This window comes from Perca flavescens, chromosome 2 (assembly GCF_004354835.1).
Source record: "Perca flavescens isolate YP-PL-M2 chromosome 2, PFLA_1.0, whole genome shotgun sequence".
Classification (NCBI taxonomy): domain Eukaryota; kingdom Metazoa; phylum Chordata; class Actinopteri; order Perciformes; family Percidae; genus Perca; species Perca flavescens.
The window spans coordinates 31,790,890-31,808,988 of record NC_041332.1 but is presented as its reverse complement, the minus strand read 5'-3'; the positions used below and the strand labels follow the sequence as shown (position 1 = coordinate 31,808,988).

Below are 18,099 nucleotides of genomic sequence, written 5' to 3'. Positions count from 1 at the left end.
TTTTCTTAATTAATCCCAATAATCTGAAGATATTCATTATACCACCTAGGAAGCAAAGGAAAGCAATATGGCATTTTTGCTTGAAAAATTACTTAAGATTATTCACGTATTATCAGAGTTATTTACTGAATCTTTTTTTTTTTTGCCGATCAAGTAATGGATTAATCGACTAATCGTTTCAGCTCTGAAAGTGATTGGTCATTACATAGAGCTCAACAGTGTGGTTGTTTTCTCCAGAAGGATTGTGATTATTAGACATAATGTCTAAACCATCCGAGGTAGACTGACCACGAGCGACGAGGTTGTGAAATGAAGGTGTATGCCCCTGTAGAAGCCACAAGTCAGTAGGAAATCAACCTTGTTTTAAGTTAAACATGTTTTGTCCATGATGCCATGGAGAAATACTACACTACCCCCAATCCTAAGCGTAACAGCGACGACTCTGATGATTGGAGCTCACTGTTACCATGGAAAGGTTTACCGCACCTCCGAACTGCTAGTGAGCTGCAAATGTATTTTTTTTTTTCACGGAATCAAATGTTTTATGGTCACGATTAGGGCCGCACAATTAGTCGCAATTGTATCGAAATCCCAATATGGACGAGTGCAATATCCAAATCGCAAGGGGGGCGCAACATTTGTTAAAGGCAAAATATGTGTCAAATAATTCTGGATGAAGACTAAAGAAAAAATCTTTGTTTGGCACAGATCCTCGCCAAAATCACACTCTAATCATTTACATTTTTTTTATTTAAAATGTTTTCAATAAAAATGAGAATAATGATACAAAATGATCCTTTCCTCCAATACTGGGAATCATATCGCAGTCACTATAGGTTCAAAATAATTGCAATTAGATAATTTACTCATATCGTGCAGCCCCAGTCACACATTTGTAGCCGGTTGGTCGTTAAAACTCTTTATATAAGCATTTAATAAAACGTCCGTAGAGCAATTGAATTAGGGAAAAACACACAAAACCAGAGCCGTTCACAAAGTGGGCGGTCACTCTTGGGCTCTATTGTGTTCCAGCTTTCTCTAACTGTCACTTCCACCCGTTCTACAGGGACACAAACGCGCCCCCTCCGACGTCAGTGTCGCCAGCTCAGAGGATGAGAAGATCCCCCTCTCTCCCTCCAGCTTGGAATCCGTCCCTGAGAAGATTGAGCCGATTGTGCCCGTGCCCACACCCACTGAGCTCCCCGTGGCCAACCACGTGGTGGACACCGGCTTCGTGGAGGAGGAGGAGGAGGAGGCGGCGGCGGCTGCCCGTGAACCTGAGGAGCACACGGAGGAGACTCCAAACACTCCAGCTGAGGATGCCGACGGAGAGGTAGAACAGAAACCAGTGGAGGAAAAGCCTCCAGAAGCAGGGGAAGATGTCGCCTCCCCACAACCAGAAACAGAGGCTGAACCAGAGGCACCTGCGAAGGAAATGCAGCAGCTGGAGATCGCAGTGGAGGATGAAAAGGAAGTGGACACAGCCGAGGTTCCAGCCAATCCACAGGCCACCACAGAGAGTCCAGAGGTCACAGAGGTTCCTCCGGAGGAAAAGATGGCTGTTGTGGAGGAATCAAACGCACCAGCAGAAGAAGAAGAAGAGGAGGATGAGGAGGACCGGTACAAAAATCTCAAGGTGACGTTGACACTACCAGAGCTAGATAAAGGTGTCCCAAAAGAGGAGAATGGAGAGAAGCCCACAGAAAAGGAGAGCATAAATGCAGAGGATGAGAAGACAGTTCCAGACAAAGCTAAGGATGACAAAGAGAGAGATTCCGACTCGGGGAGGGGCTCAGCCGCAGACACCAGCAGTGTAGACCTGAATCTGTCTATCTCAAGCTTTCTGTCCAAAACAAAAGAGCCTGGATCTGTTTCCATACAGGTAACTCACACCATCCACATATTCAAATATCAGAAACTGTCTCACAGACTTGCATAGCTATAGATACATCTATAAACTCTTCGCTCTCTTTTTTTCTTCTTCTCCCAGGACAACAAGCGTCAGAAAAAGACGTTGAAGAAGACTCGCAAATTCATTGTGGATGGAGTGGAAGTTAGCGTGACTACATCGAAGATCATCACTGACAATGATACCAAGAACGAGGAGATGCGATTCCTGAGGTATTCACCTCCCTTCATTTGCATACACACTGCACTGGGCTTGAATTTTATGCAAATATCATGTAAATACATTGCCCAGGAACCTTAGTGTAAAACCTGTGGAGTTCACCTCTCTCTAAATGCTGAAACGTTTTTACTAATCGAACTTCTTTCTTCTCTACTTCTTCTGTGACCTGCTTTATGCTATATCAACAAACAAAAAAAGACACAAAATTAACATAATTTTTCTGTTTCCTCTGCCCCCACCTTCCGGTCTGTCCTCTCTTCCTCCACCTCTCCAGACGCCAGGAGCTGAGGGAGCTGCGTCTCCTGCAGAAGGAGGAGCAGAGGGCCCAGCAGCAGCTCAGCAACAAGCTGCAGCAGCAAAAAGAACAGCTGTACCGCCGCTTTGAACAGGAGACCACAGTGAGTCACACAACTCCGAAACGGCAACGCTGAGACCTTAATTTGTTGCTGAGCTCGACAAATAGTTGGTTATTAAAAGAGAGCCGGTGTTAGTATGTATGCAGCGGTGCAAGGAATCCCAGACAATCGAACAATGGACTTTATTATTAAAGTCAAGTTGAGGAACAGTTGATCAGGTATTTTATTTGAAAACACTTTGGATTTGGTCATACAGAATTTCGTTTTTCAATGAGGTCAGATTATTTGTATTGTAAATGAAAAGGAAGCGTCAGGAAAAAGTGGGAGCAACAACACTGAACTGAAACACCTACTTAATTGTTGTCAATTTAAAGGCAGCGGTCTGGGGCTACATGTGAACTGTACATCAGTGTTTTTTGTTTTCACAATGATTCATTGTAAGATATTGATAGGCAGAGTTACTTCAAGAGCCAGCTGTTGGCTGATGGCTGTTGAAGTGTAAACAAATGAATATTTCTAGTTAAAACAGTCATTCCCAAACTTAATTTAAACTGTTGCACCCCTGCTTAAATGTTATTAGGAACCTCATTAGCATGATGCATTCCCTAGACCCTAACCATAACCATTACAACCACAAATTTAACCCCTACCCTTATCTTATACAGTATTTGCCAAAACCTAATTCTTTTCAGGCCTGAGCAGTGACCTCTTACAGTCTAGTAAGTACAAGTACTTTCTGGTAATGTCTGAAGTTCTACCATGGACACTGTATAAAAAAAAATTGTGGAAAAAATGCCTTGGTTACCTCGTTTCAAACCATTCTAGCATGGTATAGAAAGCCTGCAGGAAGACTCAGCTCGATATGTGCCAGTTCTCATTAATTTTCAACGAGCTAAGCTGCTTGACTCTGATTGGCTAAGAGCTAGCTAATGAGAGCCGGGCTATCAGCATCCTTTACCCAGCGCAAGTGGGCGAGTTCATGAATAGTGATGAGCTCAGGCAACACCACGTCAGACTGACCGGCTTTTGTAATTGGCCTGATTTCTCTGCTTATTTCTTTTCAGTGGCTAGAGCTGACAGAGGCGGTAGCAGTTCATTTTCACATTCACCACATAACACAAACACATATGGACCTAACATATTTAAAAAAAATATACAAGTAAAAACGGTTTTGTGTGGCAGGGCACCTTTTTAAGGACCAGGCAAATTAGGCATTTTGAACAAAAATAGTGCAAAGGATGCAGAACTTGTAAATATCTGTAATATAAGTTTTAAAAAAAGGAAATAAATCTGTCACTGCATTTCAAAAACCTCCTATGAACATTCAGCCGCGTAATTGTTTTGGGAGGTGGTTCAGCGCGTTTCACCTCATGCTGACGTCAACAAAACTGCTGTTTTCTTCATTATTGTGCAACAGAACATTTGTCATCCTAATACTTGGGAACACTAAAAGAAGAAGAAGAAACAGGGAGGTGTATAAAAGAAAAACTCACTCTGTGCTTGTTAAATGAAGGTTTGCTTTGACCCTCTACAAACCCATCCAGATGTAGGAAAAAGTGTGAAAGAAGATGACTCATCCGAGTGTGTTACTTTCTTCCACAGATCCAGATTTTGTGGTTTGTACACATGTAGTGTTTGAGTTAGCCTCGGACGCAGGCGGTTTGAATGGCAAACTGCTCCTGTTAGTGAAAAGGATGACTTGATTCCCTTCAGTTGCCGTTACTGTGGCTGTCACTAGAAACTGTGCCGTTCATTTTCTGTATATCCCTGTTAGTGAACATGCTCATCTTTACTGATGCAGTTTTTAAACCATTGCATTTCATAAAATAATTGGTGTGTTTGGAGCTTGTGTTCATCAGAAATTCATGCAGTTCCTCATTACAATGTTTGCTGCCTCATATTCCCTTTTGAAAACATGCATAACAAAGGTTATTGCCAGATCTCTTTTAAGAGTGACACATACTACTAAGCTAATGGCCCTACATTGACCCCCCCCTTCCCCTATGTAGCTGCTGCTTGATATTAATTTTCGTATTTCAAAATTTGGTATTTTGTCTGGCCTCTGGAAAAGTTGTGCATATTTTCTCCTTCACTTAAGAATTTTCCAATATATCGGAAAGTAATTCATCCATGACTTTTTTTATTTGGCATCTACCAAACGTCTTTCACGTACTGTAGCTACAGCTCATTCACTACAGCTCTTTCAAAGTGTCTCTAGGATATTACACACTTCTTTTACAACCGTTCGTCTGACTGATGTGATGTGGCCGTTCTGTGTCCTGCAGAGTAAGAAGCGTCAATACGACCAGGAGGTGGAGAACCTGGAGCGGCAGCAGAAGCAGACCATCGAGAGGCTGGAGCAGGAGCACACCAACCGGCTCAGGGAAGAGGCCAAACGCATCAAAGCCGAGCAGGAAAAGGAACTCTCCAAGTACCAAAACATGCTGAAGAACCGCAAGAAAGAGGTTAGCATGTGTACTAGGGCTGCACAATTTTATCAAAATCACAACATGGACTAGTGCATTATTAGTCTTGCTTGCCAGACCTTCCTCCACAGCGCTGCGAAGGAGGGTCTGGCTAGTCCACACAGCATTCCGAGAGAGGGAGAAAAACGTGCTCTGGTTTATTGGCATTTCTTTAAACCAATCACAATCGTCTTGGGCGGTGCTAAGCGCCGGGCAAAGCCACATGCAGCTGCAAAATAGCCTCGGGAAGGAACTTGTTTTGGTGGAACATGTGTACGTTCAAAAGTTGTTTTAGTCGTGCAACAGAAAACTGGACTGGAAAAAAGATTGGACAGATAGTCTAGCTAGCTGTCTGGATTTACCCTGCAGAGATCTGAGGAGCAGTTAACCATAGTCCTCAGAAATCCACCGGAGTTTAGAATAACAACACAAAGGAAGCAGAAGGTAATGGGCATCTGACCGAAAAGAGGGGCATCCGGTGGAATTTCCGGTGGCAACGGGCTATCCCGGAAGGGGAACGTCGTGAATATATACCAGCGCAGCATCCAAATCGCGAGGGGGGATGAAGTATTGTGGTGCTGCAGATGCGTCCCGGCCTACAAATCGTATCCTACAGACTAAAGAAAAATTATTTGTTTGGATCCTCGCAAAAATCACACTATTCACTATATCATTTCAATTTTAATATTTTTCACTGAAATGGATAATAATGATACAAAAATGATCATTCCCTCCAATATCGAGAACCATATCAGTCAAAATAATCACAATTAGATATTTTTCTCATATCGTGCAGCCCTAATGTGGACCACATTACATTTCATTTCCTTTCACTTCCCTTTGTCCACATGTAGTCCCTTACGAGCATGGGATAGCTTGTACAGTTCCTATTCATAGTAAGTTGTTTTAATATTTTGACACAAACACATGCTGCTCTGATCTGTCTTATAAGTGTTCATATAAATGACGTTTAGCTGCACAGGGGCTAAATTAGCCTGCCCTGCCACTTCTCATTTATTTTTGTCACGTAGTGCTAATCTATCCACAGCTTTTGTCTCATTTTTATTTTCATCTATTGCTCGTGGCTGCCCGGAAAAAAGGGGAAACATGAAGTGGAATTATCTCCAAAGCATGTGACACGCTATCATGAAACATATTAAATAGGATATTGTCCCAGCCCCGCCAGGAGATAGTGAGGGCACGGTTTGCTGTGACTTTTCGAACTTTGACACTCACGCTTCCTGTTCCTCTAAACTCTCTCTTTCTGCCTTTTGTCGGAACAGATTTAGAACTGTGTGAGGGTAGCGTGCTCAAAGTTATCCAGCAGACATTTATTGTGCTGTGTGATGCAGTTTTCATGACTTTTCTTATCTTTTCCAAACCTTCCACCTGAGTTTGCAGTGTCTGCCACAGGTTCAGAGTGTGTGTGCGTGTGCATTGTTTAGCGCATTGTCTAGAAGAGTAATGGACGTGGTCCACAAGGAGTGTCCCATGGTATGATTCTGTCCTTTCAGTTGTCCTCATGCACCTTGTGCAACGCTCCCATACAGGACGTAAGTGGAATCCCTGTGTGTGTTTTGATGCATTTCTGAGATTTGGAATCTGGACTTTTTCTTGTCTCTCTTAAAGCATGACTCATTACTCTTGAGACTACACACACTGACTTTGCTATACATCAGTACACACCGACACCAAGCCTTAAGTTGTGCTATGCTATCAACAAATCTTTAATTTGGTCTAGAGCTGCACGGCAAGAGGAAAATATGCGGTACGCGATAATGATATTAATTGTAGGGCTAGGTACCAAATTGAAAACTTTTTAGGCACCGACCAAATTGCCTCCTTAATATCAAGGTATTGAAAAATGCCTCGTCATTTAATACCTTGTCTCACTTTGCCAGACCCTCCTCCAAAGCGCGCTGAAAGAGGGTCTGGCTAGTCCATATAGCATTCAGGGATGGGATGAAAACGTGCTCTGGTTTGATGGCATTTATTTAAACCAATCAGAATTGTCATGGGCGGTGCTAAACTGGTGCAACAGAAAACTCAGATTGGACAGATAGTCTAGCTAGCTGTCTGGATTTACCCTGCTGAGATCTGAGGAGCAGTTAACCATTAGTCCTCAGAAATCCACCGAATTTAAAATTCCAACACAAAGGAAGCGGAATGTAACGGAAAAGACATGCATCCGATGGAATTTCCTGCAGCACCGGAGCAACCCCGGAAGTGGAACGCGAAGGATATAGACTACTTAATACCCAATTTCAATACCTAAGTAGTAAATCTCATCAGCATCAGTGAGCCAATAAGCACGCAGCATGCTTCTACCAAGATTACACGTTACATGTTGTAGAGACATGCAGAAAAAAAACTTTACTAGGGAAGTGTTCTCTATTGGTTCAGAACGGTACTAGAACTAATGCTTAAAGTTAATAGGTTTCCTTATGATCTACCTTTTCAATGAGAACATGCCAAGGTTAGAATCTGTAGGGGAAATTGTTGACATTTAGAGACATGAGTTAATAGAAACCTTGAAAGTGCTTACTGTGTATCACGGCGCACTAAATAAGCATGTCAAATGTCAGGTCGCTCTGTGTCGGGGCCCAAGTAGGTCGTATTAATGTGACAAGCAAGCAAAACAGTATTTGTTGCACGTTGTAACTGTCTGGTTCATCGGCTCAAGCAGTGCTTAGCCTGAAGTGAACTTGGCCGAGAGCCTGTAGGACAGCAGACCCACTCAAACACTCATACACACTCAGCGGGCCTCATAAAGCCTATCCCTCCTTATGTATTGTATGTATTTCCTTCCAGGAAACGATGCTTTCTGTCTGTCAGCAGTTTGTTGGATTTTTGTGGATGAAGGTTCGGGGATTCTCTGATTGTGTCGTTTGCAGATCAGGAGATTCAAGGCTCTTATATACTAGACGCATCCAAGGTGGCGCGTGACATCAAAATGACGTAATATCCTGCTGGCGCGCACGACTTATAGCGCGCAAGAAGAGGTCGCGCACGGCTCTTTTTTTTTTTTTTTTTTTTTTCAGCGACAAAGCGGAAACAGGAGGCCTGAATGAGTTTGCCAACAACCGGATGCCAGGACTCTGAGTGACTGCAAGTCTCTCTTGTAAACTTGGATTAAGATGAGTTCTTTTATGGTGAATGAAAGGCTTGATCCGACCACGTAGGTCATCAAATAAAATCAAGGCATTGACGTCAATGCCTTTTTCTTCTTCTTCTAGTCCGTAGAAAGAGCAACGTCAGTAGCCTTTGCTCATTATCGCCACCGCTGTTCAGGAGAAGACTGCAACTAGTGTCGCGACCACCAGCGCGGATATAAATAGTCACGGCAATCCCACGACGTCACATTTGCACACGCCAGCTGGGCTGCGTCTAGTATATATATATATATAACACACACACACACCTGGACCTGATTTTCCTCATGTCATGTGTAATCTCTGTCATCCCTCATCCAGGAACAGGAGTTCCTTCAGAAGCAGCAGCAGGATCTGGACAGTGATCTGAAAAAGATTATCCAGCAGCACAAACACGAGCTCGCCACTATCGAGAGGGACTGCCTGAACCACAAGCAGCAGCTGCTCCGAGGTAGGAATAAGAACTAGATGTCCAGTGACATTACATAAACACTGACCGAGGTACACCGAGACATTCAATACATATAAACAGACCTAGGAAAAGGTTTACAATCATCATATAGCATGATGTGTGCATTAAATCAGAGGAAACATGAAAAAGCTAAGTAAGGGTTAGTCTCGCATTGCCAGACCGTCCTCCACAGCACTGCAGAGGAGTATTCCGGGATGGGAGAAAAACATGCTCTGGTTTATTGGCATTTCTTTAAACCAATCACAATCGTCATTGGCGGCGCTAAGCGGCGGATGGAGCCACCGTGCCTCTGCAAAATAGCCTCGGGAAGGACCTTGTTTTGGTGGATCATGTGTACGTTCAAAGGTTGTTTTAGTCGTGCAACAGAAACCTCAGATTGGACAGATAGTCTAGCTAGCTGTCTGGATTTCCCCTGCAGAGATCTGAGGAGCAGTTAACCATGGTCCTCAGAAATCCACCGGAGTTTAGAATGCCAACACAAAGAAAGAGGAATGTAATGGACATCTGGCCAAAAATGAGGGACATCTGGCGGACTTTCCAGCGGCACCTGAACAATCCCCAAACATCAATGTTGTTGATATAGACTAAGTAAGGGTTGATGCCCAACGACTGGAGGTATCCATTATCGGGAATTACCTGATAATGGACACCTCAAAGGGCATTAACCCACCTATACCTTGGTCACTTGCCAAATATTTTTTTTTAAGACCATTTATTCATATTTCATACATCCAGATCTAAAGTTTTTCCAAACAATAACTCTGTTTCCCTGCTAACACCTGAGGGTTTGCCTTATAAGTAGTGGACGGACCTGTAAATAGGACGGACCTTACGGACCACGCTTGACAACGGGAGATATTTCTACAGTAGTCCGCTCAGCTCAGAGAACCCTTCAGCTCAGACACCTACGATCCAGAACGTTAACGTTATACTAGCAAGATTCTAAGTCAATATCATTGTGTACCGTTGACAATCAGTAAATACAATTCGACTGTAACGTAATGTTCAACAACAAGACAAGCTAGCTATCAGCCATGTCATTGTGCCCAAAATCAAAATCAAGACTTTCACAAACAAATGGTAAGTGTACTGTCGGCCGTAGCCTGAAGTAGCGATCAGGGAACGGGATGAGAGATGATCGCTGTGAAACAAAGTAGGGCTGCACGATATGAGAAAAATATGCGATAACGTTGTTGAAGATAATGTAACGATATTACTTGCGATAAATAAACCGATATTAAAGTATACTCAGTTCTGCATTTCTGCTGCTTTCAGCGTTCTGCTAAAATACACCAAACTACTTGTTTAGCATTAGGAAATCATTACAAAAAAAGTGACAGTTACATTTTAAAGTGCAGTTTTCTGCTGATATTTTCTTTCAACCAACACAAAAAATCTCTGAGTGTCTTTCGCGATATGTTTATTGTGCCAATTGATATAAAATGATGACATAAAAAAAACGATATATTGTGCAGCCCTAAAACAAAGTCTAGTTCAGACTTCAGAGAGGCTGTGTAGCTTCTTGCAGCTTCTGTGAGAGAGCACGAGGCACTAAAGGGGTGTGGGTGTATTTGTAAGTGAAAGACCGAAGAGAGAATGAGCTATAAACCCCTCTCCAGGCAGGTTAACACAACCATTATTTTCAAATCCTTTTTGAGGGGTAGCAGAAGGTCTAATTTTGTAGCGTTGAACATAACAATCTCATTTATAATGGGTGGCATTAGCAGAAAACAGCCTGAAATACTCTCAGCACCACCAATAGTGACCCTGCGGCCCCTTCTGACTGGACTGCAGAGCAGCAGCCTGTTAGCAGTTAGCGCTGCCTGGGATTTAATCCCATGCTTAACGTGCCAGGAGCTGCACAAACAACACTCGCTGTTCGCTCACTGAACCAAGTCATGGGAGGGTGTTACTGTGTTTTAGGAGCTCGGAAAGGGCTTTCACTGGGGACAGAAGTTGTGAGATAGTTCATAAGCTTATAAGCTGAAACCTCATTAGTAAAGTTGATGTTGGTTGACTCAAGCAGTCAGCCGTTAGCTGTCTAACCGGCAATTTCCACTGGATGCGGAACGTCTCCGGAGTCATTAGGTTTCCATTAAAGTCAATCTGTGTCTCAACTTTTGTGTATTTCCACTGACTGCGGAACGTCTGCGGAACGTCTGCGGAACGTCTGCGTCCCTACTCCGTCCCAGTTCCGTCAGTCCGCAGCCCTCCGCAGAGCTTCTATTTTTGACGGACAACGGAGAGCTCCGCAGCAATTCAGCACTGTCAGTACCCGATCCAACTGCACAATCCGTTCTGCGCATGCGCAAGATGTTCGCGCATGCGCTGTGGTACAATGATTTACGACACTACCCAATCTGTTCCCACACTAGCCTCCACCGGGCTGTTAATTCGGGCGGACCGCTAGGTGATTATAGCGGTCTGCCGTTAGCCTCCACCGGGAAGCTAACGTTACTTTAGCTAACAGTTCATTTGGCTAACCGCTAGCTGATTGTAGCGGTCTGCCATCCGTCACCCTCCACAGTTAAGCTAACGTTAGTTTAGCTAACAGCTAATTCGGCTAACCGCTAGCTGAGACAGCATGCAAACTTTTAAAACACCCTCAAAATAAAACTTCAAAACAAACGTTAACATATATAACAGCTGTTACGTCAGTTCTGCTTTACTTGGGCTCATTTAAAATACAATCACTCAATACTTGTCTTTATTGTTACTGTAAAGTCTTAATTTTGCTGTAGCCTGCTTTTCCCATTATGTTTGACTTAACGTTATTTTAGACTGAATCTAGCTGTCCGTTCTGCCTGCACGATCCGTTCTGCGCATGCGTTATTTCTCGGCTAGCAGTTAGCCGAATTAGCTGTTAGCTAAACTGACGTTAGCTTGGGTGGAGGCTAGCGTGGAACAGACAAAGGGGTAAGCTTCGCTTCAGAACTCGAGCCATCATGGCGCCATTTTGTTGCTAACTGGCCATCACCTCCTGTTAGCATTCCGCTGACCGCCATTTTTTTTTTTACGTCACTTGACTGCGAATAACTTTACATCTGAAGCGTTTAAAGACTCTATTTGTCCGTTGTTTAGTTCCAAAGAAACACGACAATGTATAAAAGGCATCATTACCTTGTACCTCACGTTATGGCTCCGTAGCAGACGTTTTTGTAAAAATAAGCTAACGATTGTGTCATAACCAAGTGACTTACTGTCGCATAGTTGAGGAATTACCGTATAGTACAGGAGAAGCTCGCAGGCAGTTTCGACTTACATGAGATGTTTAGGTTTAATTACTAATGTTAACTAGCATGTTAGTGATCAATAATTAGCCTGTGTCTATGTTATCTCCTTACATACACCTACAGTCTCCGTATCTGTAAGATTGGGAATGATTGAGATTTCTCTTGGCACAGCTACCAGAAGACTTACAACTTTCAGACACGTTGCTCACGTCACATTCTCTCAGTTGGAGGCTGCGCAGTAAAGCTGGCCATCACCGGAAAAGTGCTTCTAATAGCCTTCACTGGTCTCCGTCCAGAGCAACGGGGTCTATTGGTCCATTATATACTGTCTATGGGAACAGATCGGGCAGGTCGTAAAACGGTATTATCATCTGCGCATGCGTGAACATCTTGCGCATGCGCAGAACGGATTGTGCAGGTGGAACCATAGACCGTATGGGTGGAACGGATCGGGTACTGACAAGTACACGGCAGATAATGCGGGACAGGAAGTGGAGCACATAAACAAAATAAATATCGGGTTAATTTTCAAAATAAAATACACCGTGCTCACGACGGATCATATTTCCCTGCACTACACCTTGAAAACATAGCACAGAGTTGTTTCCCCTCTACTCCTCTGGATGGAAACAAACTGTTGTTGGTTTTGTGGTTCTATTCTACCTGAATTCGCGTGACTACAGCTGTCGGTCACGGCCGCAGCCGTTCCGCAACAAATCCGGACCCGGGTATTGACGGACGGCGGAGCACGGAGCAGACACGCAGTGGAGCCGGTCCGCAGCTGTTACGCATCCAGTGGAAATCCCCGGTAAAAAAAGGCCGCGTTCAAGACCGCATGCGTCATCCGGCCGACGGTCCAAGAAATACGCAGGTCTTTCCATTCATTTTGAAAGTAGTGGTGGGCAGATCGAGGCTTCGTGAAACAATGAAACCGTTGAAGCAAATGTGCCATATTGTGTCGAGGCTTCGAAACAATCCGACACCCGTCTCAACGATGACACCTAGTGGTCACTTGCAGGTGTTGATCTAAAACAACCTTGACAATGAGCCATTTTTTATTATTGTATTTTTCTAATATGTGAAGCTTGTAACCTGTAGGCTCCTCACTGTGCATAATGTTATTTTGGTCATGACAAAAGAATATTAATAAAAGAAATCAAGCCACAATGTCTCAATTCTTTATAGATTTTTATTCAAAAATATGAATGTCCAAACAGTTTATTATATTTCAATCCTAATTATCTATCTATATCTATATATCTATATCTATATATCTATTTATCTGTGTATCTATATATGTATCTACCTATCAATATGTTAATGTGTCACTATGTATACTCTGTCTGTCTCTAGCCTATCAGTCAATGTGTAAATTTAAATGTAAGCCTAAATATAACTAAACAACTCGCACTATGAATGTCACTATATCACCAAAAATCCGCTATCTCAAAATCAAACTCCTCTCACAAAAACCCACGAGGTCAAGATGCGTTGACTTCACTTTTATACTGATGTGCGATTGTGTGTTCCCGACCCTGTCAATCAAACGCTGATTCATGCCACCTGTTGAAACACTTGTGAAACACTCCGATGTTTCATTTAGCCGTAGTCACGTGACATGGGTGTTTTGAATCAGTGTTTCGAAACATCTGCGCTTCGGGATCTCGACAAAGCTTCGGAACGTCAGTTTCACTTCAGCCATCCCTATTTGAAAGGGGGTAGTGCGTTTGGGCTGTGGCGGGGGTTTCCGCAGGGGGAACACTAAAAAAAAAATGCACCGGGTCTGGGGTGAAAAGTTGAGACCGACTCAACTTTTGGGGAAACGCCACGCTTCGGTGGCCAATCATGTAACCAGAGATCAGACTTGTCGGGTTTTTTTAATGCTGTGGTTTGAGGCGGTGCGAGAGTCTCGTAAAGTAAACAGGAAACATTGCTGCCACGAGAGTTTTAAAACACTAGGAGGGTAAAGAAACGTAACACAAGCTCTCAACTGCCGGGAGTTTGTGTAATAGCTGAATGTTTCCCGCAACAACAAAGCACTCGCTATGTCTCGCTCGTCTCTTTTCTTTCTCTCTCTCCTGTGAAATAAAGCTGCCTTCAAGTGCATTCGGAAACTTGAAGCGATCTGACGGAAAACAGTAATTGTGAAACATAAAGTCTACTTGTGCTTTGCTGGGGGGCGGGTTAAGAACACAACAGGACATCCAACAAATGGGCCCTTTCATTGACACCACCCTACTCCCCCCTCCCCCTCGCCGAACCACCGTGCAGAAAGTCGCTGGATCACTTCTTTGGAGCGAATTCCCCGTAATGAGGTGACTTCAGCACACAGCTGCTGCTGTTGCGTGCCTTCTGCTCCGTGCTGTGTTTCTCCACTGCAGACCATTGAATAATACAGAATGGCCTTAAATGGAGGCAAAATTTCCTTGCGATAAGCTTGTGAGCTCTGTGTCATCATTTAGCTTTGTCTTTTGTGCACTTGTTTTGTCTGCAAACAGCGAGGGAGGCTGCCATGTGGGAGCTGGAAGAGCGCCATCTGCAGGAGAAACACCAGCTGTTCAAACAGCAGCTCAAGGACCAGTACTTCATGCAGAGACATCAGCTGCTCAAGAGACACGAGAAGGTACGGGCTGGATTGAGGGACTCGGCCTTGTTGTAGCTCTTTTACATGCTTAAATCTTCTTTGAATCTGCGACCGCACCAATCCGTCCACGTTCAAATCGCATGTCAGAGTTCCCCTTTTTAAAGCTGCTTTTAATGTTTGATTAATGTGTGGATTTCAGCGTGCGGATTTTACTCGTATGTGTATTTCCTTTTTAAGAGCTCTGTAAAGTGTTGCAAAAAGCGCTATACAAATAAACTGCATTATTAGTATTTCTCCGACCTCAGAATTACCCTCAGCAGTTTTGATTTTATCAACGTTTCAGCATTAGAAAGTACAGTTTGAAACCGTTGCTGTGGAAGCGCCCTCCATGTTCTCTGTGTGCTGCTGTGTGCCCTGTGCAGGAGATGGAGCAGATGCAGCGCTACAACCAGCGTCTGATCGAGGAGATGAAGAACAAGCAGACCCAGGAGAGAACCAGACTGCCCAAGATCCAGCGCAGCGAGGCCAAGACCCGCATGGCCATGTTCAAGAAGAGCCTTCGCATCACCGCCGCTGTCATCACCCCCGAGCAGGAGAGGGAGAAAGTCAAGCAGGTGACCAGCAAGATGGAATGAAATTTCCGTTTTTTGTTTTTATATTCAGTGGAAAGCCAAACCAAACACGGTGACAAAACACAAGTTCCTTACAATAATAATAAGCCTATATATACCTTAATAATGAAGCCTAATCACGTCTCTCTTTCCAGTTTGCAGCCCAGGAAGAGAAGAGGCAAAAGAACGAGAGGCTCCATCAGCATCAGAAACATGAAAACCAGATGAGAGACTTGCAGCTGCAGTGTGACGCCAACATCCGAGAGCTGCAGCAGATGCAGGTAGAGATATAAGAAAGCACGGCACTTCATAAAATCAAATTCATAATTTAAATGCGTTTCATGAACAAGTATTATCCTCTGTTTACATGCAGTCTTGTTTAACTCCCACTTCACCATCCCAGCCAAAAAGACACAGTTGTGTGGCCAGGTTAGCTCAGTTGGTAGAGCAGGCGCACATATATAGAGGTTTATTCCTCGACGCAGAAGGTCCAGGGTTCAAGTCCGACCTGTGACGATTTCCTGCATGTCTTCCCCCTCTCTCCCCCCTTTCATATCTAGCTGTCCCATCCATTAAAGGCGGAAATGCCTAAAAAATTCATCTAAAAAGATACAGTTGCATGTAAAAACCAGAGACTGTATAAAAAAAAGAAATGCATAAATAAAAAAAGATGGACGACGCTTCTCCATTTTCTCCCGCTGTACAAAAGTGAAGCCAAAATATTCCATATACGGGCGCTGCCATTGTAATATTGGAGTCATAAAATAAGCAGCATGATCAGGCAGTGGAGCGCGGTATCAAAGTCCCGCCCATACCACCTGCCCAAACCAATCGCGAGTCAAATCCCAGCTGTCAATCATAACATGAACACTCTCCCTGTGGCTTGTGCAGCAGAGCTATGCAGGATATAACCAAGGCACTTAATCATTCTGCTGGCTCCATGCAGAGATGGACCAGGCTCTGTGTTTTACAATAATGCTTTTGTCTTAAATTAGATTCCATTGATCCTGTTTTTCTCTAATTGCACAAACAAAATGGATGCTGGTTGTATTGGGGGTCAGAAATATTTTAGCTTTAAGTACAGGTAAATTAAATCAGACTAAACGCAGGTTGACCTGATTAAAGGTGATTGGACTCTTGAGGTATTGTCAGACTATGTTTATCTAAGGAGAGCTAAGATGTTTCACCCGTTTTTATAGTATTAAATTACAAAAATTACAAAAAAAATGAACACTTGAACAACCATCAGTGTGATAAGAGCTACATAAAATGTATTTGACATGTATGTTTTCGTTTGACCCATGTCCTATCTGCTAAACAGTGAGGTGTGGGATTTATGACCTATACTGCAGCCAGCCACCAGGTGGCCATCAAGAAGCTTTGGCTTCACTCAGTTGCCAGTCTCTGCATCAACACGTGGTAAAACTCCTCATCCGTTTTCATCCCATACTTTCCTGTGCGCGTTTTCAGAACGAGAAGTGCCACCTGCTCATCGAACACGAGACCCAGAAGCTGAAGGAGTTGGACGACGAGCACAGCCAGGAGCTGAAGGAGTGGAGGGAGAAACTACGGCCCAGGAAGAAGGTAGAGGAACTCAAACACCTGATTGCTGTTCACCCTGCAGTGTACTGGTAGTGTAGGTGGAGGAGTAATGTACAAAAACATCACTCCTCCACCTGTCAGGTGTCCCTTTATATGTTGTAAAGACACTTTCACAGTCATGTGAATAACGACGGACACATTTTAGCTGTTCTTATTATTCTATGTTCTGATACAAACTGAATACGTTGCCATGTTGATAATGAAATAAGGCATGAAGCTCGTATAACATTTTGTAGTTGGATTTCACACCAGCCCCCAAACCAACCACACTATCCGACCAAACACTCGGGGGTTTGTTAAAAACGGACCAAACCGCTCAGGTGTGAAAGCACCCTCAGTCTTGTTTACTCTGGTTTCTGCCTTTTTGACTTCACACGGTGTGGTACTATGACTGCGAAACGTTAAAAGCCAACTTTCTTTTTTTTCCCCCGCCTTCTATCACTGTGATCGCTATTTTTGTATGTCAGTGCAGCAGGCGTCTACATCCAGGTGCTGTCATTGGTCTGCTCGGCAGACACATTTGCAAGACACCTACTTTGTTTGGTCCGGACTTTTGGACTTTTCAGTTTGATCCGAATGAAAATTATAGGTGTGTGAAACCTCCCCCCGTACCACGTCCAGACCCAACCGCCAAAATGTGGTCCAACCAAAAATGGAAGTCTCTGTCCAGATCAAGCTGAACCATGATCCGGTTGATTTCTAGTGTGAAAGCTTTTTTTCACACTACAGGAAGCTCTGGCAGGCTATCTTTGTGTAAGAAGACCGGGACTTGTTAATTGGTTGTAAATGTACAGTGTAGGTTTTCAGTTTGTCTCTGAGTAAATGCTGCAGCTCAACCCCCAGGATCCTTCACAAGCTACAGCTCTGGTCGAAGCTAAAAGCTCCAAACCTATTCCGACAGAAAAGGCTGAGAGTAAACATGAGGCAGTTCACGAGGACTCAGCCCCTTCACTAAAGCCGCTTTCCAACCAAGTAGTTACAGGAACGTAGTTATAGGAAAAGTCCACTTCTAAGCAGATCTACTAGCTACTCTCCCCAAAAAGAAAGCAAAAAGACAGTTAATCTTATGACGGACATATGTTGTGATATTTAAACAAACAATCCGTCAACGGCGAAATAAAAGCCTCTTATTTACGAGAGCGGTCTGAGAGACCTCCAGCGTACAGCAGGGTCTCCGAGCGTTACTGACCGAGCGACGAGCCAGCGGCCGGAGCAGGCGCCTGCTGGCTGTCGCCTCACTTCACGGAGCTTTTCAAATTGTCAATTTGGCATCGGTTTGCGCAAGACTGCCTATATTCGAAATCTAAACAGTTCATTTCTCACCTAAAACGTTGTCAGAAGTGAATTTAGTGATGAATAAGATGCCGAAAACTGTTAAAATTGTCCCGTTGTTGGTCTGTCTGTACCGGAAACCCGACCCTCATTGATCTAGGTCCCTATGCTGAAAAGGGAACAGCGAAAAGACCCTGCCCTGAAGCAGGAGCTGAAAGAGTTAC

At 43.8% G+C, this 18,099-nt stretch overlaps 1 protein-coding gene across 1 annotated transcript in view; it reads left to right on the top strand.

Moving 5' to 3' along the window:
• Positions 1-18,099, top strand: part of slkb (STE20-like kinase b) — a 34,763-nt gene that overhangs the window by 13,774 nt on the left and 2,890 nt on the right. Inside the window, exons 9-17 of the mRNA XM_028595497.1 lie at positions 1,067-1,882; positions 1,991-2,121; positions 2,403-2,526; positions 4,770-4,949; positions 8,423-8,552; positions 14,305-14,429; positions 14,813-15,004; positions 15,157-15,282; positions 16,472-16,585. Of these exons, the coding sequence (XP_028451298.1) occupies positions 1,067-1,882; positions 1,991-2,121; positions 2,403-2,526; positions 4,770-4,949; positions 8,423-8,552; positions 14,305-14,429; positions 14,813-15,004; positions 15,157-15,282; positions 16,472-16,585 (1,938 nt within the window). The remainder of the gene's footprint in view (positions 1-1,066; positions 1,883-1,990; positions 2,122-2,402; positions 2,527-4,769; positions 4,950-8,422; positions 8,553-14,304; positions 14,430-14,812; positions 15,005-15,156; positions 15,283-16,471; positions 16,586-18,099) is intronic.